This window comes from Planococcus citri, chromosome 2, assembly GCF_950023065.1.
Source record: "Planococcus citri chromosome 2, ihPlaCitr1.1, whole genome shotgun sequence".
NCBI lineage: Eukaryota > Metazoa > Arthropoda > Insecta > Hemiptera > Pseudococcidae > Planococcus > Planococcus citri.
The window spans coordinates 73,770,080-73,791,788 of NC_088678.1; the positions used below are offsets into that span (position 1 = coordinate 73,770,080).

Consider the following 21,709-nt stretch of genomic DNA (forward strand, 5'->3'; position numbering starts at 1 on the left):
ATACGTATTCGATAGCAAAACAACCACTTCTTCTAGATTTTCGATCAGAACTACAGAATTCCCAACAGGTTTGAATTTATTGATCATGCTACGAAGAAGAGATCTCATCTGAGTCAACGCTTCGCTGATCCTTTTCCTAAATGAAGGAAGGTCATCAGGTTTATACCGAATATCTTTTAGACTATCACGAACAGTAATCAGTACAGGTCTCATAATGTCGAACATTTCACTTACAGCTGCATTAAACAGAGGAATCTGCTCTCGGAGACTATCAATAGTTGAGTCCAAAAAATCCAAATTAGGAACACGTCTCATTACCAGTTTATGATACAAATTAGCATCAAATTCGATCAATTTCAAATCACTCTCCAAACTTTTAATCAATTCGCGAACTTCGTCATTAGATTCGTGTAAAGAGCCAATTTTGCGTACCATATCGATAGCATTGGGCAACACAGGGTAACCGTAGGATCTCACATTATTGATTTCATAAGACTTGAATTTATTCTTCATTTCAGATACTTGATTCACATCAATAAAGTATAAATCATCTGCTGGATTGAACTTTGAAGAAACGGCTGACTCGACAATAATCAGTTCATATTGAATGATTTGCCCAATGATGCCAACATCCCTTGAAATTTCTTCTCCATTAACCGCTGGTAATTCTACTTGAACTGATGGCACAAGTTTATAGATACTCATCCCAGAAACCAACTCAATATCAGCTGAAGCCAAAGACCTGCACAGTTTCAGGAAATTCAACATCGTCCGCAGGCTGTAGAATAATTTCCCTTTGAGCAAATGATTGCTTAAATTCTCAGCTCCAAGTTGAGAAGACATCTGGACAATTTTTTTGATCACATTTTCCGCAATATTATGTAAATCAATATCGACCACGTTCAGAAAGGCTTCTTCAAACCGTCGTTGATCTTCTTTGATGGTATTGGTGAAATATTTCCACAGATTGCTCGCATCAGCGCCTTTCAATAAATCGATGTAAGTTCCAAAGTTGGAAACCAGTTGAGGTATTTCGTGACTTCTGCATCTGATTAGTTTACTGGTCACAGTTAAGGAGAAGAGGTCTAGTAATTCGCATTCGTTATTAGGGTCCTTTGAACAGGACGTGGTTTGTACGAGTCTTCGGAATCTGTCTTTTAGAGAATTCAAGATCTGTGCATCGGTATCAGAATTCAGGTAATTGAAGCGTACTTCTAAGTGAGATATTTCTGCGAATAAACCATGAATCGAATCGTATTTGGAAATTTGTTCGTTTTCACGAAGGAGTTGATAAAATTCGAACGAGTTACGTTTCATGATACTTTGGAAGAAAATGTTTACGAATTGATTTCGAAAATCGCTCATTGTATGGTAAGGATTGTACAAGATTTCCTTCTTGGAGGGTGTTTCGCGTTTATCTAGTGGGGTGGTTGTATTTCTGCAAGTTCCCTTAGAAGTGCGGTGGCGTGGAGATGATCTTTCATCAAGTTTATCTTTGTAGGAAGTGATTGGATCAGCGTTTTCGAAGTAATAATCTATATCACGAAAATCTCCTGTTAAACCCCCTTCACCCACTTCACCATGACGACCAGGAACTCCATTGCCTCCTTTTGTAGCCCGGGTATCGATAGTCAGATTTTCATTACCTAATTTGATGAAACCAACGGTACCCTCGTATCCCCCTAATCCAGGACCTCCGCCTAAACCACAATCTCCCCCTTTTTTTCCAACACTACCTGGAGCACTTATGTGAACCCAACCTTTTATACTTGAACAAGGGAAACTATCGATACCGTAGTAATGGAACGTAATATAACATTCAAAATCAACCTCACACCGGAATTCATCGTACATCACTTTTGACTCTGTCGTTCTGCCTTTAAGTCCTTGCTTCCCATCTCCTCCCTGTTGGCCATTCCCTCCATTGCCACCCGACGCACTTATCCTCAAACCAGACGGATTCCTGAAATCCATAGCAACTCCAAAAAAATGCCCGGCTGATTCTCCCGGCTTACCAGGTAATCCATCTTCTCCTTTACAGCTTTCGCAGCTTCCATCGGCTGCTTTTCTGTGCTCGTGGCCTTTTCCATCTTTCCCATCTAAGCTTATGAGTCTAGAATCGATAATATCCCATCGAGGGCCCATAACCAAAAGATCATTTTCAATGATTAGATCAGCGTCAATAAACACAGTATGGGTGGCCAATATTTGAACAGATTTGCTCGATCGGTACGTTTCGTTTTTTAAAATATCGCTAAATTTAATATACTCTCCGATAACTAAAAGTCTTTGATCGTGATCGAAAAGCTCATAAGTAGGGTAACCTTCCATCGTGCTCTCAATTACTTTATCATAATACGGGACTTTATGGGCGGAAATGGTGATTTTTTGAAGTTCTTCCAAACTGACTTTGCCAAACAGGTCGGGATCGTGGATTAGCTCGACAAATGCGATGAAATCTGCGCATTTCTCCAATATGCCTTCACACACGTCCAGTTTCGGAGCAATATACCTACTACGATCCTTTTGTACTTCGTACTTGGATAGGCTTTCGTACAAAGCTGCCACAAATTCGAACCATTTTACCGAATTGTCCACGTGATCAATGACGTTGAGTTTCATCGCCCATTTCCACACAAAAGAGTCTAGTTTTTTGCCATTCACTTCTTGCAAGAAGCTGAGAAAATGAATCAAGTTGTAAATATTATCGACGAATCGTTTCGAGGCTCTAAGGCAAGGTTTGTCTAGATCGTTTTGAATTCGACCAATGAAATCGAGCTCTGTCGAGTCAGCATTATCACGAATACGAGTAAGTACTTTGTAAATGTGCTTGAGTCGATCGAGTAAAACGAGCATATCACCTTTAAGCATCTTCTCCTCCAAGTAGGTATAATACTCGATTACAACCTGGCCAATGTGACCCACATCTGCGGCGATTATTTCATTAATATTTGCAGCCAGATCGCGAATAATATTCTTAGACTTATCCGAAACAGCATACCCTATGTTGAGTTTATCCAAAGGCGAGTATTTCAACGAAGCTATCATATTTTTCACCTTTGTTTTACCATTTTGAAGAATTTCTATATCTGAAAGTTTTCCTTCACGGTCAGGACGTCGAAAAATACCGATTCTGGATTGATTTTCGATCAGCAAACTCAACAAACAGATGGAATTCTGGTAAAAAATATTCTTCTGGGCTTCGACGTGTTCGGAATTGTAAACTTGGGGGCTTTGCTGAAGCTGGACGATGGAATTTTTCGCATCTGTAAGCCTACGAGCGATACTAGCTACGATTTTTTCATCGGGGATTAAATCTCTGGAAATGGGATCCCATACGTTATCCACTTTGGTAACCACTACAGCCAAACTATCGACGTATTTATCGATATTTTTAAATAAAATGGAAACGTGCTCGAGCAAATACAGAATATCGTTTCGTTCGCCGTTTGGACGAACTGCCGAATAACTCAGAGCCAGTATGATTTTCACATTTTTCACATCGTCCATCACTTTTTTGATGAAATAAGCTATCGCGATATCGTAAGCTTCGTTTCGATTATCGTTGAATCCTGGGCAATCGATATAGGCGGTATCGGTATCTCGATCGTAGATCAATTCGGGTACGATGGTTTGCGAAATGATCGAATTCACTGATCCTATTTTGGAGGCGGAGTCTTTGATGGTAAACTCTTGGATAGTTTCATCGGCGCTGACTGACTCGAGCTTGTTGTTGTCGCTGGCTAAGAAATGAGCTAGGGTGCTCTTACCTGTGCCTGTGTTTCCTAGAATTAGAACCACGTTTTCGTGATTGGAGAAATTTATTTTGGAGATACCGTCTCGGAAAAATTGCAGTAAACGTTTGACATTTTCATCGCTGATCGATTCGGACGCGTCGGTTATACTCGACATGATGGTTTTAATTCGCGAACATTCGCAATATTGTTCGATTTTTTAAAAACAGTTCGAGCGATTTTAGCTAGGTACTCACGTATTTTTCAAGTTCACTTACTTAATACTCGATACGAAATGAAAAATACCAATATTTTGATACAAAAATAAGAAAATACAAATATAGGTAACCACAACTAGCAAATCAATCATAAAAAGTGATAATGGATTTACTTTGCTGTATACATACAGAAATTTTAATCGATTTTTAATGCTCAAGATAAGTAAGTATTTAAGAATCTACGAACACTTAAACACAGGCAGAAGTGTGCTCTAAATACATATTTCCAAACATAAACATCGATGTAAATAAGATTTCGTGTCATTTGAACGATAAACCGCAGCATATTTTCACACACAACGACCTTAAATGAACTATATGGTACTCGGAATTACTTCTACGGTTGATAATCACGATTTATATATTCATTTTTCTGTTGATCAGCAAATTTTTCTAGGTAGAAATAGCACCTACATTCGTGTAATATACAGGATGTCCTAAAATTGGGTGACAATTTTTCGGATTTGAACACAAAAATATTAATTCATGCTTAAATTTCGTAGGATAATTTGAGTACTGTTTGACGTGTCTGATTCTTTTTCACAATTTTTCCCGCCCGAAGTGCTCAATTTTGGGCGAAAATTTTTCAGTCTAGATACGAATTTTAGCCCCGTAGATCATAAGGAAAAACGAATTGGGGTTCCCAAAATAGCACGATTCAATTTTTAAATAAAAATTATAAAACATGGACAAAATTGACAAATCACGCCTAAATTCAGATTAACGGTGTAATTTGGCGTTATTCAATACAGACGTGCTTGAAGAGAGGACAACCCCCCCCCCCCTCGGTATGGGAAAATTTAGGCGAAAAGTTGTAAATTTTCGGGAAAAATTGGTTGAGTTGGAAAAGGTTGGGAAGAAATTGTGTAAGCAGGGAAAATCAAAGAATTACCAAAAACCATGGTTTTTTACTTCTTTTAGGTACCTATTACAAATTTTCAAAAGTTTTTGCCTTCGCTAGACTAGGATCAGATCATTTTCCTTTCCCTCTCTCCGATCAAAGTTCAAGACTAGAAAAATTGACTTGACACATCAAAAACAATATTTTTTTACTTGAAATTTTCCAAAAAAAAACAAGAAAAGGTCTCACCAATGCATTCCAGTGAAAATTTCCGTAAACTTCCAACTTCTGCTGAAATATCAAAAATCGTTTGATTTTTCGCCGAAAATTCGGAAATAATAATTTATAATTTTTGCCTCAATTTGATGGTTTTGGAATTCTAAAAATTATGCCCTGAAAAAAATAAAGAATTGTGAATTTTTGAGAGCTTTCACCCTCGCCTCGCTCGAGACCAGCTAAACCCATGAAAACCAACTTCTTGCAACATAAAAAATTTAAGCATGATTCAATTTTTCACAGCTTTTTTCGTTGCTCTACTCGGGCTAGATCACTTTCCTTTTCTTTTCTCTAACCAAAGTTGGAGGGTTGAAAAATTGACCTCTCACGTCGAAAATAATGTTGTTTTACTTTTGAAAAATTATAAATTTTCGAAAGCTATTACCCTCGTTTCGCTCGGATCTTTATTCCCTTATGTTTGAAAATATCACATACAAAACAATTACCCGAAAACTATAGTTGAAATTTTTAAATGTTGAAGCTTTGAAAAACAACTTTTTGTATCAGTTATTTTATACTACGTATTTTTCATGAATTTTCAACAAGAATGAAAAATTAACTCAAATTCTCCCTTCCAAAATTTGTTCGAACCGCACTCGGCTAATTAGCATGAAAAATACTGAAGAGGGAGGGGGAGAGGGTATTGAGAAAAACATTGAAAAAATTTCAGTCTCACCCCCTACCATTCCCTTCCACGACACATCATTTCGTCACCCCTCTGATCACAATTTTTTTTAATCCTTAAAGGCCCAGGAAAATCCTGAGGTGTTATGAAAAAATGTTTTTTTTCCCCTGAATAAGATCATCACAAGTATCACTTTCACTCACAGTTCACCCCCCAACCCCATAAAGCAACCTCGATAATGATAGACTTATTTATTTGATTATCCTCCAAAATCGAAGAAGCAAAAAACCCAATTGGGTCAATATTGGAACTAAATGATATACATATGTAGCAGCACACTCAGATATTTCATAATGTTCAAGTATTCATGAAGAGGCCATTATCCCTCCTCGATCATAGGTAATGTAGTTATAAGTACATCGCTAAAATTCAAATTGCATGTTGCGCATAAGTTGTTGTTTCCAATCATGAGATTGTGTCTAGTTGATGACTACTGAGATCCGGGGGTTCTGAGTTTCAGTAAAAAGCTTTCAACTGCTGAGGTTTTGAGAAATTTTTGGAAGTCGATACTTATTCTTTCTCAATATACATGTCACTGCATATTATGTTACATCCTGCAAAGGTGAGCAGTAGGATTGATTTCTTCTGCAGAAATATCGAAATAGGTTTATCTACCACTGTGAAAAGCTTTACACAGTCAAATAGCAGCACTCTCAGGCATTTCATACTGTTCAAGCATTCGTGAAGAGGTCACTATCACTCCTCGATCATAGATAGTGTAAGACGCAATCTCATGATTGGAAACAACGACTTCTGCGCATGCAATTTTTGCGATGTAGAACTACATTATCTACCCGTACAACAATGACCATGCTAATTTCGATGTGAATGTCGACCCATCCACATCCGTCACTTTTGGATGCCACATGTCGATGTGAATTTCGACTCTGTGTCGAGCCAATTGTTGATGTAATTGTCGACCAATGTTGATCGGCATTTATGTCGACAATTGGCTCGACACAGGGTCGAAATTTACATCGACATGTACGTCGACCTCCAGCTATGCAAAATTTTTAAATTTTAGTTTCAAAATTAAAATTTTTTTCCAAAAATCATTTTCTCTTACACACTTTTAGGTGGCCATTGCTCATGCTGAAAGCGAAAGCAGCATCGACGCGGAGGCCACCTCCGAGAAGTACAGACAGAAAGTCCATATTCAGTATAGATGAACATTAAACTCCTTATACTGAAAGGTGCAATAGGTTATCTAAGAGTACTAAACTAATACATTTTCATGTCGACAACATGTCAATGTTAATGTTGATGTGAAATTCGACATAAACAAATACATCCACAATATCAACTTAATTTTTCAAATTTGAGAAATCTTTGAAAATTTGGTCGATGTTAGTGTCGATGTGTTTGTGGACGATCGACTTTCACATCGACATAACATCAACAATTCCAAACTATGGAAAAGTGAATAATTTTATCAAGGGCATTAAAAAATTTTTCTCCCTTCAAACAAAGATCATCTTTTCAAATATTTACTGAGCTTTTAAACACTGAAACAGAAATTTTAATTCTGAAAAATTGGTTGACATAGTTGTGGATGTAAATTTCGAGCATCGAATTTTACATCAACATGTCGACATCGCATGTCGAGGTATCAGAAATAATGAGAAAATTTCGAAAATTTTCATTAACCTGGCTTCTTTACGGACAGAAGATTCCTATTAAATAACTTATTGTTCACTTTTCCATCATCATGTTGGAAAAAAACGTAGTCGATGTAAATGTCGACGTCGACAATTGTTGTACGGGTATGATCAAGGAGGGATGGCCTCTTCATGAAAATGTTTGCCCCCCCAAAGGGGTGAGGTGTTCTTTGGAATTACGCTTTCACTCATTCATTACATCTACTTACAGAAAATTGCCACTCTTTGCTAACCAGCCATATAACCATTTATGTAGAATAATAAGATGTGAGACAGCCACGACAATGGAACTTTTGCTCATATAAGAAGGTCTGCTGCCCCGAGGGAAGAGGGTAAATTCATGGGACGAGCTAAACAATCCTTCCTTAACAAAAAATCAAAGGAAGAAAATCAAAAAGAAAACTGAGTCACTGAAAGAAAAATCAGACTCAGAAACAGTCAGATTATCTGGAATTTTGAAACTTGTAAATCTCGACACTTCTGATAAAAATCTAAAACTATCTCCACTATTTGAAAAAGAGGTTGATGACCCGAGTTGTACAATAAATGTAATAGTAGGCAAGGAAGTACTACCCCTACAATTGGACTCGGGAGCCTTCCCAAATATTACGTCGAGAAAAGTGGTTGATGACTTAGTGAAAAAATCACCGGATCGAGTCAAGTTCAAAAAATTAAAATCCAAAATCAAACTTACGCTAGCCGACGATACAGCCATTCATCCGGCAAACGAGTCTGCTGAAATTAAGATATCGTTAGGCAGAGATATAGTTCGAATACCATTTTACATTATTGAGACGGATATAGAGATATTCATCCTCGGAAGAATATCCATGGACCACTTGAGAATGACTTTAGACATTCATAAAAGGATGGCCACATGTAAGCCCGAATTTGGTCAGAAAGTCAAGATTCCATTTAGGAATCCTCAGACTTGGGGCAAACTTTCAGTTGTCAATTTCCTAAAAGAAAGGAAAGATTTAGAAAAAATTGAACAATCGGTAAAAATTACTCGGTAAAAATTACTGCTCTATCGTCGTATCTCCCCTCTTAACAAACCAACCATAACGATAAAGTCATCACAGACTAAATTACTTACATGGTCGTAGGTAATATAGTTGCTAGAACACTGACAGCATTTTAGAACGAGATTTCGACATTCTGGAAATATACTCCAAAGAAACAAAATATAAATTCTCTGATGAAGTAGAGAAAATGCTTGAAAAACCAGAACCTTCCTTCAAATCAGAAATGAAAACCCCCTTGTAGTGTCTGAGAATGTTAGATGGGGATGACTTTTATCGACCAAATCGTTCGCCATTATTTTTCATGTGCATATTATAATGAAATTTTACACGAACGTGAAATAGTGTAAAATTGATAGAACCACTAAGTTACAGAATATGAGTAACTCCTCGGACGTTGCTGGCCACCAACGGTATCGCAAATGGTTTCGCAACGCGCATGAAACCGTTGGAGGGCGGGGAGGGGGCAACGCTGCCGCGTCGCCTGATGGTACCTATTTGTTTGGTGAGCATTGTTTGGTTTTTATACTATGAATGTACATGATGCGTACATATTATCTATAGAGGGGGTTTTAAAGAGGATAAAACTACGAACATTTTGCAGTATTAAAATATGAAAATTGTGATTAATTTTAGTTTGAACAGCGAGCACAATGCCATTGTCCATTCAGTACTGTAATTCGACTTGGTTTTTATCACGCGACCTTGGATGACGTAGGTAGTTTTAAATTTCCTATTTTCGTTGCTGATAATTGCTCGCTAGTGGCGTAATAGTGAAATTCGCTTACACTTCATAATATTTGTAGTTTTTTTCGTATCGGAATAAATTTCTCGCGACTTGATTCGATTTTCTGCATCTCAAATCGTCTAAAAGTATCGAATATCGGTTCAAAATGACCGAATCCGTGAGTAAGGAGAACGCGAAGAGGATTTTGGCTGTATTGCGATCAAGTGATGAAAAAATCAAAGTGTCCGGATACCGCAATGTAATCCTAGTTATCGGTAATACAGGCTCATCAGGTAAATCCACATTGACACATTTCTTGGCCGGAAACAACGACGAACTTGTATCGAGCGAAGTAGGCGAGAATTCCGGCGAGTTTATAATTTCCAACGATAATAATAACAAGATCAGCGTGAACTCGATGGTAATTTCCAAAACAATAACGTTTCCCGAAACGATCGTCGATGCTGAAAGAAAACTCGTTTTTATCGATTGCCCAGGATTTAACGATAGTCGCAGCGAAGCTTACGATATCGCTGCCCCGTACTTTATCAAAAAAATTGTAGAAAACGTAAAAAATGTGAAAATCATCTTGACCGTGAGTTACCCTTCGCTTAGAAAAGGCGTCAATCGTATCGATTTTCTTCAGTTGCTAGAACACGTGGGCATTTTGATCAAAAATATCGAAAAAAACGTCGACGGAGTTGCCCTTATCGCGACCAAAGTCGATAATACGTTCACTTTTCGAAACTGCGCCGCTTCCATGGTACCGGACACGTCGATTATACTTTCTGTTCTTCATAAACGTTTATCGCAATACGAAATTCAGAAAGATACCAAACGCTTTCATGTTCCGGAATTCGAAACCGGTTCTGGTCTGCTCGGAAGCTTCGCCGATTTCATCAATTTTTTCAACGAAATCAGCTCTGCAGAATTCCTCAAGGTGGCGAATCTCAAAGATCTGCAAAAGGTCAACATCGACGAGACCAAAATTCGATATTTTAATCGAGCAATCGAGTCTACTTTGCGAGATTCTGTCAATTACTTTGTGGATAATGATACAATATTCCAATCTACAGGCGAATATATTAAATTGAGCGATTTGATCGCCCGTGAAGACAACATCCGGACTAGATCTGTACAAATATTGGCCAAACATACGGCGATAAGAAAATATTTAATAGGAATAGAGTTCGAGTACTTACTAATAGATAAAAATGAAAAAATACGTTATTTTGATAACTTGAATATTAACGATCTCCACGATGTTATTGAAAAGCGGAAAAATATAAATAATCCTTTTTTGTGCCAAGATGATTATGGTATCAAGGCTGGATACTGGTATATAGAAGGCGACGAACGTTTTTCTATGCGTGGTGTGTTAACTAAACAAATAATAAAAGGCATTGAAATAAGAACGCCTCCTTACTCATCAATTAACGATGCGATAGATGGGCTTTTGAATATAGAAAAAGATCTATCAATATGCTTAGCACAATGCGATCTAAAACTAGCGATCGCTGCCTTTAATCCAGTAGCTAGAAAATACAAATATCAGCCACCACTAAATGAATGGGAAATATCGAAACGAGAAAAAAATCCAGAATTTATTAACACTGATATAGCATTACTTACTTATGGGCCAGATATTAATATATCCGTACCACATATGAGCGACAAGGATATAATTACTGCTGTTCAAAAACTTAATTACTATGCTCCAGAGATTGTAGTCTTGACGTTAAATGCCCCTTTTTATCGAGAAAAAAGATGGAAAGGTTTATCTAAACGAACCTTTGATCGAGCAAACTTCAGACCGGCTTGTAAAGGGTATATCAATGGAGGAAATACATTGAACATTTCTTTTATTCATGCTGCTGAAATAGCAGCAGAGCATGGTAGGATTGAATTCAAAGCGTTTGATGCTACCCCTTCACTACCACTCTTAAAATCTTGTTCTTCTTTAATATTAGGGTTAATTATGGATAAGTCTTTATTTTATAAAAATGAAGTGAGAAGTGCGAATGATTTTCAAGAGGTTTCAATTAACCCATTCGCTAATCGGAAAACAAAAAAAATCATAAGTAATTTATTGCAAGCCGCTCAATATGCCTTGATAGAAAATGAATTATTCCAAGAAGCGAAAGGAATTGATTTTTTATTTTACCTGCTAGAAGAAAAAATGATACCCGCCTACGATACTATAAGATTAAATGAAAAAAATGGAAAAATGATACACTTGGGTGGTCTTGGTAAGTAAAAATGCGAATGTAGTCATCGTTGAGTTGTAAAATGGATTTCTAATGCAATTTTTTTAAAAATAGATATTTTAATAAGATGAAACCATATTTTTAATAATTTCATGAAACTTAATGCAATTTTCATTACATTTTCATTGATTCTTGTGGTATTTCGATTCAAAGTATTTTTACTGCAATTTACGCAATTTTCACCTTGTTTCAGTAAAATTTAATTAAGTACCTACCTAATATTTTAAACAAAGGGTACCCCCCGATAAGATAGGCAAAATGCCCTTAACCTCAGATTTCGATGAAACTCACAGGGTATGTTTAGTACCCCCAAAAAATAATTTTGGGCCCATAGCCCGCTCCCCACCCCACCCCCCTCAGCCAGGGGGGTCAAAAAACGCGTTTTTCAGGGGAAAAATTCTGTATCAGCGCGTAATTAAGATAAATTGATTCTGTAAACGAATATAGTTAGAAGATACATGGGCGTACCTCCCTGAATTTTTTCAGAATTTTTCATCACACGGGGAGAGAAGGGGGGACAAAAGAAAACTTTAAATCGACATTACTCCGGAACGAAAAAACATACCAAAACGATTTTTTCGTCAAATATGTATCTTTAGGTCTACTTTCTATAGAAGTCATCACCCGGCTATTTGGAGTGGTGGGTCAAGCTCAAAAGCTCAAAAAACTCTCAAAAAACCACGTTTTTTGCGTTTTTCTCCAAAAATATGGACAAATGGCGGAAATCTAAGAGAATCAAGTTGTTCAGCGTGAAATTTTACCTCAGAATTGTGTAATTGAAAATTCATTTACACAGCATGATCGTAAAACTACATGCGCAGAAGTATTTGTGCTTACATCAAGATAGCTGAAAGGGTATTCCTGGGTAAAATAGGTGAAATGTCCCTGTCCTCGGATTTCTGAAATTTTGATGAAACATAGTTGGGTACCATTAAAAAAAATGTCGGAGGCAAAAAATCCCCCCCCCAACCTCCCCTTGCTCATAATAGCGAAAAAAGGGCCTTTTTCGGGGAGAAAAAATCCATGCTTCAACGAGTTTTGACCAAAAAAATCTGTATTCACTCAAAATATATGGAGGAGACAGTATAATAAAAGTACCTACATAGGTATTTGAGATTCTGCGCCAATCCATGCTATTGCCATCAAAATCCAAGGCCACTTTTGGGGTTCTACTGAGAAAATTGAAAAGTAAATCTTTTTTTTTTTTTGGAGAGGGGGTATTAGTAGTTGGTGTTTTGAAAATATTTTCTTCGCAAAAGTTTCGCTATAATGACGAAAAAATATTGAAAGATAATATATTTCTGAAACTGAGGAAATATTTTGGAACGCAGTGATGACAATATTTTAGGTTTCAAAAAATTGATAGAGATTGGCAAAAATTCCTAAATTTTTGTTGATTTTTCAAAATTGACAAAAACAATTTAAAATAATAGCATAGAATGGACGCAGAATCTAAGATATATTCATTTAGGACTGGGTCGATCGTCATTTTTCTCAAAACAAATTGGGTACAGGGGCTACAGTAAAAAAACCGTGTTTTTTCGAAAATACTCCCACTTTAAGGGCACATGTTTTCCCTTTAGGGGCACTTCTGGAGCAAGCATTTTTCTGTACAACTTTCAACTCAAAATGACAGTTTTTGCTAAAATTGGTAAAAATCCAGTTTTTTTTCTTTTTTTGGTGATTTACCCAATCTACTACATAGTACGTAGGTAGGTAATACCTATGTTTTCAATGTACTTGGTAACTCACATAAAAATTTAATCATCGACACCAAAAAGAAACCTTTCTGATAGTTTTGAGTTAGATACCATGTACTTGAAAAGTAGGCTACTTGTAATTCAAGAAAACCTTGATTAAGAAGTTGCATGGCGTAAATAGCGCTATAATGAAGCATTTTTCACAAAAACTCTAATTTTTGGGCAACCCCTCTCCCCAATGTGGTCGTTGGGAGGGTCCAACTGCAAATCAAACTTCATATTCATGTTCAGCGAGTTCGGTTCATATGATAATGATACCCATATTGTCTGTCTACTTTCGCCCTAAAATTTGGAGAGGGGGTGCCTATGGCCAAAAAATTGGAGTTTAAGGGTATACTCTGCGGAGAGCATTCTAATTTGACAACCGGTCGAAATATGAAACCGATTTGTTCGTTATTTTCATCATTCGTTCGTAAGACTGCATGTAATCGATTGAACGAATTTAGTCGTGCTTATGTCCCGCGACCCGCTCCCATCTAAACTTCAGACGAGGATTTCTCCGTGAATTTTCAAAATTCTTCCAATTTTTTTTCACCAATACTGATTCATCTATGAAATTGAGGGTATGTAGCCATATTTTCTAATTTTGCTTTTACAACAGGGATGTGAGCGTCTAAAGTACCTTCATCCAATTCCCTATTATAGCCATCAAATGTCCTGAATCAAAAATATCTCGACATACCCTCGCTTTTGAAAGCAAACCCTAGAAAAATCCGTTCTATAGTTTTGGCACAATCCCGGCCCAAAGTTGACCATTTTTCATCAAAAAATTAGAATAGCCTTAAAGAAGTTAGTTGGTTTTCTTATTGTTTTTGGAGGCCAGCATCCAAAATTATGGATCGCTTTTTTTGGTGGTGCTGTGACAAAAAAACACAATTTTGAGTGTTTTTTGAGTTTTTGAAGATGGCCTACCTGGAGGGAAAATTTGAAAAAAAAAATACCAATTATAGTGCTCATGCAGATACATTTTTGAAAAAAAAATTTCATGTACTTAAATTAGGTTCGGAGATACGGCGGTTTCAAATTTTCTTTTGTCAATATATCTCCCCTGGGGGGCCCACAATTTTTGAAGAAAATTCAAGTTGCTAGAATCATATCTCCTTCAAGTATTTCGAGTGAATACAGATTTTTTTGGTCAAAACTCGTTGAAGCATGGATTTTTTCTCCCCGAAAAAGGCCCTTTTTTCGCTATTATGAGCAAGGGGAGGTTGGGGGGGGGATTTTTTGCCTCCGACATTTTTTTTAATGGTACCCAACTATGTTTCATCAAAATTTCAGAAATCCGAGGACAGGGACATTTCACCTATTTTACCCAGGAATACCCTTTCAGCTATCTTGATGTAAGCACAAATACTTCTGCGCATGTAGTTTTACGATCATGCTGTGTAAATGAATTTTCAATTACACAATTCTGAGGTAAAATTTCACGCTGAACAACTTGATTCTCTTAGATTTCCGCCATTTGTCCATATTTTTGGAGAAAAACGCAAAAAACGTGGTTTTTTGAGAGTTTTTTGAGCTTTTGAGCTTGACCCACCACTCCAAATGGCCGGGTGATGACTTCTATAGAAAGTAGACCTAAAGATACATATTTGACGAAAAAATCGTTTTGGTATGTTTTTTCGTTCCGGAGTAATGTCGATTTAAAGTTTTCTTTTGTCCCCCCTTCTCTCCCCGTGTGATGAAAAATTCTGAAAAAATTCAGGGAGGTACGCCCATGTATCTTCTAACTATATTCGTTTACAGAATCAATTTATCTTAATTACGCGCTGATACAGAATTTTTCCCCTGAAAAACGCGTTTTTTGACCCCCCTGGCTGAGGGGGGTGGGGTGGGGAGCGGGCTATGGGCCCAAAATTATTTTTTGGGGGTACTAAACATACCCTGTGAGTTTCATCGAAATCTGAGGTTAAGGGCATTTTGCCTATCTTATCGGGGGGTACCCTTTGGTGCATAATGTTTAATTTTTCATGAATTATTTTTTGGTATTGAGGGAAATGAGTGAAAAAGACTGACCCCCTCATTCTTAATATTTAAAGTTTGACATTCAATGTGAAGAAGTTGAGCTCCACTTGAAAAATTTCAAAAGTAATGTCAATGTCTTTGGAAAAAAAAAAAATTGAAAAATCGTGTTTCCAAAGAATTGAATTGGTATCTACCTACCTACTTTCCACACGAATGGGAAAATTTTCTAGTTGAATCATTTTCAGGTAGAGAAATTGACTTTTTAGTTGGAGAATCAAAGTGTATAGTTTATTTTCATTTTTTATTTATTTTTTTCAATACGTTTCAATCAACTTGAGAAGAACTGAATTATTAGTTACGGAGGAAATATTTGATGCTTCTGTTGGATTACGTGTGAGTATTCGCCTCTTATTTATTTTTTCATTCATTAAATTGGATCTTTCAAAGAACGCAAAAGAAATTGTTTCATGATTTTTCCCGCCTAAAATCGTCAATTTTGCCCGATTTAACCCTTAAAATCCCAGGCAAATCCTGAGCTGTTATAAAAAAATTTGTCTTAGAGTTTTTGTTCCATCGCCGTGGTCAATTTTCAATGCATTCCAGATGGCTCACTATTTACATATTTTGGTGTTTGAAAATGGCAACGCTGTTTAGGTAGCTCATCAAAAATCTTGTCCACAAATAAAATATCAAATCCAAACACCGCTAGCCAGAATACGAGTCTATGAAAATATGATTGTTCATCTTTTTCCGCTTCTTTTGTCGTGGGTTATCAGCTCTGCTATAAATAAGTAGAGAAAAACTTGAAAGCGTTGAAAAAATATTTAGTGGTGAGTACTGATGCTAATTACACCAAAAAATATAAATTTAAACAATATGAAACTTGTATTTTCTCCTTGTAATAACGTTTTATCCACCACCATGGGGAATGATGGAATTTCCTTTGCCATGGCAGGGCTGATTTTTTGACCAAGGCGTAGCAATTTTTGCGCAGAAATCATTCAAATTCATGGTCTCATGTCAATTTTTTGTGAAAAATTTCATCCAAAAGTACTATTGCCAAAAATTAAACATTTTCAAAAAAATTGTACAGATATCAATTTCTCATTTTTTTGTTAATTTTTTCAACTTACAATTTGGGTGACCGGAGGAAGGATTTTCTTGAAAAAGTGCTTATTCAGAAATATTCTGTCCATAAATTTAAAAATTTTATCAATTTTTTTTGGGGGGAGGGAGGGCTTTATACAACAGAGCCATCATCATTAAAGAGTCCAACAGAAATTTTTTTTTGAAAAGGGGGTTGTGAAGAACTATTTTGATGTGGAATGAGATATTTTTGAAAAATTATACCTCGATTTTGATTTATTCTCATTTTTTGTGATTTTTTCTATTTTGAATAAGGGGTTTCTTACTGAGGGGCCAATATGGTTCGAAGGGCGAGTTTTTTTTTTTTTTTTTAATGAATGTTTAATTAGAAAAATTCTGGCTCAAAAAAGAAATTTTCATGAAATTGATTTTTTTCATTTTTCATTTTTTTTTGAATTTGAGGGGCTACCAGGGCCTTTTTTTGCAGATAGGGGAAAAATAAAAAGTATGGAATTATTTTCCCACCCAAGGTAACAACTTTGGGAGGAGGGAAGTGGAAAATTCTAACTTTGAAAAATAAGGCAGGTACACCAACTAAGAACATCACCACCCATCAATTGAACGTTATCTGATTTCAGAAAAAAATAGAAATTTTTTTGAGAACAAAAACTTGAAGAAAATTAATAAAATTTGAATACTGTTTGACCGTTGCGTCGCTAGTGACGGGTGGAACTGCTAGTTGAAGTACAAGCCTGAAAATCAGTTCGTGTACTGAAGTCAACCCCTCTCCCCCCACCGAATCGATTGCCACCATTTTGAAGCCAATCTGGAGCCACCAACAAGAGCTGGATTTCCTCCAGCAGTTTCAAATCGCTCCAGAAGGCGCTGCAATCAACTTCGGCAGTTGAAAATTGAATCTTGTCATGAGTTCGACATTCTGAATCGATTGAGGCCGGCGAATCGCAAATCTGAATTGACGAATTGAAAAGTTTATTTTTTCCAAGTTGAAAATCTGAAATTTTTTAAAAATTCCAAAATTCTCTATTTTTGTCTCAAGTTGATCATGCAAACTTCTTCTACCTCAGAGACAAAAAAAAACACACTTCTGGTAGGAAATTTCATGCTTCGTAAGAGAAAAAGGAAGGGTATTACAAAAAAAATATAGAAAAAATTTCTCACAAGTAAAGTACCTATAAGTCGTATTTTTCTACAGAACTTTGTTATTGAGATATTTGCAGCAAAAAGGAAAATGTTGATATCTGAATTGACTGTTTGTGATGATTATACTTTACTTTCAATTTTTTCTTCACTAAAAATCGATCGATTTTGGGAAAATCTGACTATATCCTTCGAAAAAAAAAGAATCAAAATATAGTGAGCTTAAAATCTTGCATTTGTGTGATGGGGTTACGTTTTTCCTGGGAAGCTTCATTTTTGAAATATTTTAGTAAACTATTTCGATTTTTTATCGGTTTTTAGCCACCCTGCATCAATTGAAAAATCAAATCGTAATAAAAACTAGGTAACTGAAAAATAAAATTTGAAGAACTAAGATAAGGGTGGGGATGGGTGAAAACGCCTGAAACAAGTTAGCATAGTGCTGTCGAAGTAAGCAGCTAGGAATAGTGAAGTGAAAAGTACACGTAGGATAAGGCCGTTCAAAGGATGAGAAAAAAAAGATACTCGAAACACAGATTCAAATTAACACCGGCCAAGAGGGTGTTTCCTTCGAGATTACCTACACTTTTCACCCTACACCCTCATCAACTCTTACACGTTTGCCACTTTAAAATTACTTATACACTACCTACCTATCTAGACCTACGAGACAAAAGCTGAAAAGAAATCGAGAGCAGTCTTACAGCGGTAAAAAAAAGGTAGAAAAACTTTTTTTTATGTATAAATATAAAAGGCGCGAATACATTAGACCGAATTAGTTATATAGTATTTGTCGAGCAGTTTAAAATTCCGAACAAGAAACGCGACGTTGACTTTTAAGCCGAATGAGAGAAATACCCGCCAAATCCTCGGATTAACTGCTTTGCGCTTTTATACGAGAGTAGTACAGTACAGTACGACGAGTATATATAAGATGTGAGAGAGTTCTTCTCCATTGCTTTGTATTTTTCTTTTTCTTACTTCTTCTTCTTCAAGTTCTCTTGTTCAGTTCGCTCGTGAAACGAAAACAATACCGGTGCAAGGCAAACGGGGCCTTTACTACATTACGCCGCGCCATAGCAGATGAGAAGAAATTAGAAAAGTAATCCGCTATTAATATGTAAATTATAATAGACAGATATACGCTCAAGATTATCTTGTAAAAGTTTTACACCTTCGACGCTCTCGCGATACTCTCTGTGCCCTCTCTCACTTCACTACTAATAAACCGAAAGAATCTCTCTCTCCCTCTTCGCGCTGCTTTTCTTTTTCGTTGATGCGGCGTTTATTTGGGCCTCTCTTCCTCTAGCCCTAGCTGGTTTTTCGTTTCGAGAATGTTAATTCATTCGTCGTCTTCGTCGTCTCGTTTGAAAAGAAAAACTCTTCTTATTTGGCGACGAGGAGAGAGATTTTCTCCAAGAATCTGAGAGACATAACTTTCTTCATTTCAAATATGGTAATCGTACGCATTTTAACCAAAGCCCAGATATCTCTCTACTCTTATGCCGTTGACAATCTATAATTTTCCAAAGCGCATTAATTATTATATCTTTTATAATAATATTCGTTCGTTTGTTTTCTTCCTCTTCCCCAGCTACCACTTCTTCCGCTGATTTTTCCCATAGTTGAGCCATCTCGCTATATTGCGAAAATCTTGTTAACTTTTTGATCGTCGTTTTGCTCGGGTCTCGAAAATCTGGGGTGAAAGGATTCAGTACTGTGAGCGTTAGGGTGGATCTTATTTTATACTTGTGATTTTTTCATGATGAAAATTCTACACTTCTCTGTCTGAGAAGTGAGGGGGAGGAGGGAGGGGGTGGCAAATATTTTCATCAATATTCATGCACAAAAATTGAAAGCAAAAAATTAACAGGAGAGAGTGGGCAGAAATTTTTATAACATGAAAAAAAGTCAATAAAACGATCAAAAAATTGAATCTGAAGACGTGCTGAACGTGAGTGAGAGGGACCTCCCCCCTCCCCCCGACAGACAGAAAACTTCAGATGAAAAGTAGTGAATTTTTGGGGAAAATTGGGTGAGTTGGAAAAAGTTGGAAAGAAATTGTGTGAGCAGGGAAAATCAGAGAATTATACCAAAAACTATGGATTTTTACTTCTTGAATTATAAGTTTTCCAAAGTTTTCGGCATCGCTCAGATCATTATCCTTCTCCTTTCTCCGATTCAAGTTGAAGAGTAGAAAAATTTACTTCTCAAATCAAAAAGGGTGTGATTTAATACCACGACAAAAAAGGGTGTCAGCACGACAAGCATAGGCTCTTTCACGCCAGAAAAATCACTACCACGACTAAATTGGAAATTCCCGACAATAAAGAGCTTACCCCGACATAAAAGGTACTCCAACGACAAAATAATGTATCAAACGACGAATTAAAAAATTCACGACATTTTATTACTTTCAACTCCTACATAAGGCAATGCACGACAAAATTTTTCCATCAAAAACAGGCATTTCACCGACAGAAATAAACGTTTAAAAAATATAAAAATGATACCAAAAAAACGAAGTAGGTACGTAAAAAATTTCTGTTTATAGAAGTAATGTTTTGTGGACTTTGATGGGCGACCTCTCTTCCTCTTTTTACCTGAGGGACGAACCGAAAGGGGGCCCAGGGGAGACAGTTTGCCCCCTTCGGTTCCGCGAAAGTAGGAAAAATTTGGGAAATTGTGAGAAATATGAGAGAAAGTTAGGAAAATACAAAAATTCTAACAATATTTTAGTTTCCGTTTTCAAAAATTCAAATTTTTTACAATCATGTATTTAATTATTGTTCATTTGCCGACCTAATCGCCGATCCATCCTCAAAATTCTCATTTTTCCCCTAAGCTTTAGCCCTCGCTTCGCTTTGGCCAATTTGGTTCTCTTCTACTGAGTTACAATTTCACTCAAATTTTTTTAAAAGAAATCCTCAGTTGATTATTTGTCAAAATTTGTACAAAATATAATTATAATTGAACTGATAATGTTCTGTCGTGTATGAAATTATTTTGTCGTGAATACTGCTTATCTCATTATTAAAATCGTAGTCGTTCATAAATACTTTATTGTCGGGCGTCATCTGGCGTGGAACTTCATCATTTTTCGTCGTTCATTCATCTTTTATGAATGAAAAAATGCTCGTCGTGATGACGCCCTTTTTCGTCGTGCAAAAAATATTTCCCCAATCAAAAATAATATTGCTTTATGCATTTGAAATATCCTTTCAAAAAAAGGTCTTTTTGGCGTTGAATAAAGTTCTTACATTGAAAATGATTTTTTTCTACCTCACAAATTATACATTTTCTGAAACTTTCGCACTCGCTACGCTCGTGCAAAATCGAAACCGTTTCGTTCTCTTTTTGAATTTAATTTTCAAAGGCCAAAAGTCTAAAAAAAACACGAAAAAAAGGGAAATTTTGGATTTTGGATTTCAGTTTCAACCTTTTTGAACATCTGGAGGGGGGGGGGTGATCTGGGATGAACAGTTGAGAGAATCTGGCGAAAAAAATTGGAAGCCTGCAATTTATTCAGAATGTCGAACTCGTGACAAGATTCAATTTTTAGCTGCCGAATGCTGATTACAACGACGACTTCTGAAACGATTTGAAACTGCATGCTGGAGTAAATCCAATTTTTGCTAATGCTAGTACTTAGCTCCAGATTGGCTCCAAAATGGTGACAATCGATTGGGGGGAAGAGGGGTCGAATTTAGTACAAGAATTGATTTTACTCTTTTTGCAGAAAATTTGAATACCCGATAAGCTATTTCCGCCATTTTTAACAATTCGTCAAAAATCAGAAAACCAACTTCTGCAGCTCAAAATTTTATTCTGTAGTCTGGATAACAAGATGTTTAAGGAAATCAAATTTCAGCACAACCGGAGTGTAAGGATTGTGAAGGGTCCCTCTTGAGATATTTCATGTCAAAATTTGAAAAAAGTTCAACTTATTAGAACAATTATCTACAAAATTTGGAATTTTTGGACACGAGTCACCCTGTGCTTGAATGCTCTTGGAAAAAAATTTGTGAACTTGATATGAGGAAATATGCCTTAATCGCCTTGGAGGTTATTAAATTAATAGGGGTATATCCTTTTATACTGAAAGTATGGTAACCTGGGGAACTATATTTTATAGATCCGTGGCTCCTAGCTGGATGCTCGTGCATCAGATCTTTGTCCACCAACTTTACTTACTTTCAGCTACTCACGACGGCTGGTTCTCTGTCAACTTATAGACGCATAGGCAGTGGAA

General features: G+C 36.5%; 1 protein-coding gene and 1 long non-coding RNA gene across 2 annotated transcripts in view; one reads left to right on the forward strand and one right to left on the reverse strand.

Annotated features, from left to right (window-relative positions):
* LOC135837703 (uncharacterized) overlaps positions 1–21,709 on the reverse strand; it is a 354,017-nt gene that overhangs the window by 31,107 nt on the left and 301,201 nt on the right. The window lies entirely within an intron of this gene.
* LOC135837699 (uncharacterized) lies at positions 9,235–11,588 on the forward strand. The gene has a single exon (XM_065353062.1). The coding sequence runs from the start codon at positions 9,388–9,390 to the stop codon at positions 11,476–11,478; it is 2,091 nt and encodes a 696-aa protein (XP_065209134.1). The 5' UTR covers positions 9,235–9,387; the 3' UTR covers positions 11,479–11,588.

What these genes read in the sequence shown, in the direction of transcription:
- LOC135837699 (XM_065353062.1), top strand. Translation starts at nt 9,388, where the DNA reads ATGACCGAATCCGTGAGTAAGGAGAACGCGAAGAGGATTTTGGCTGTA.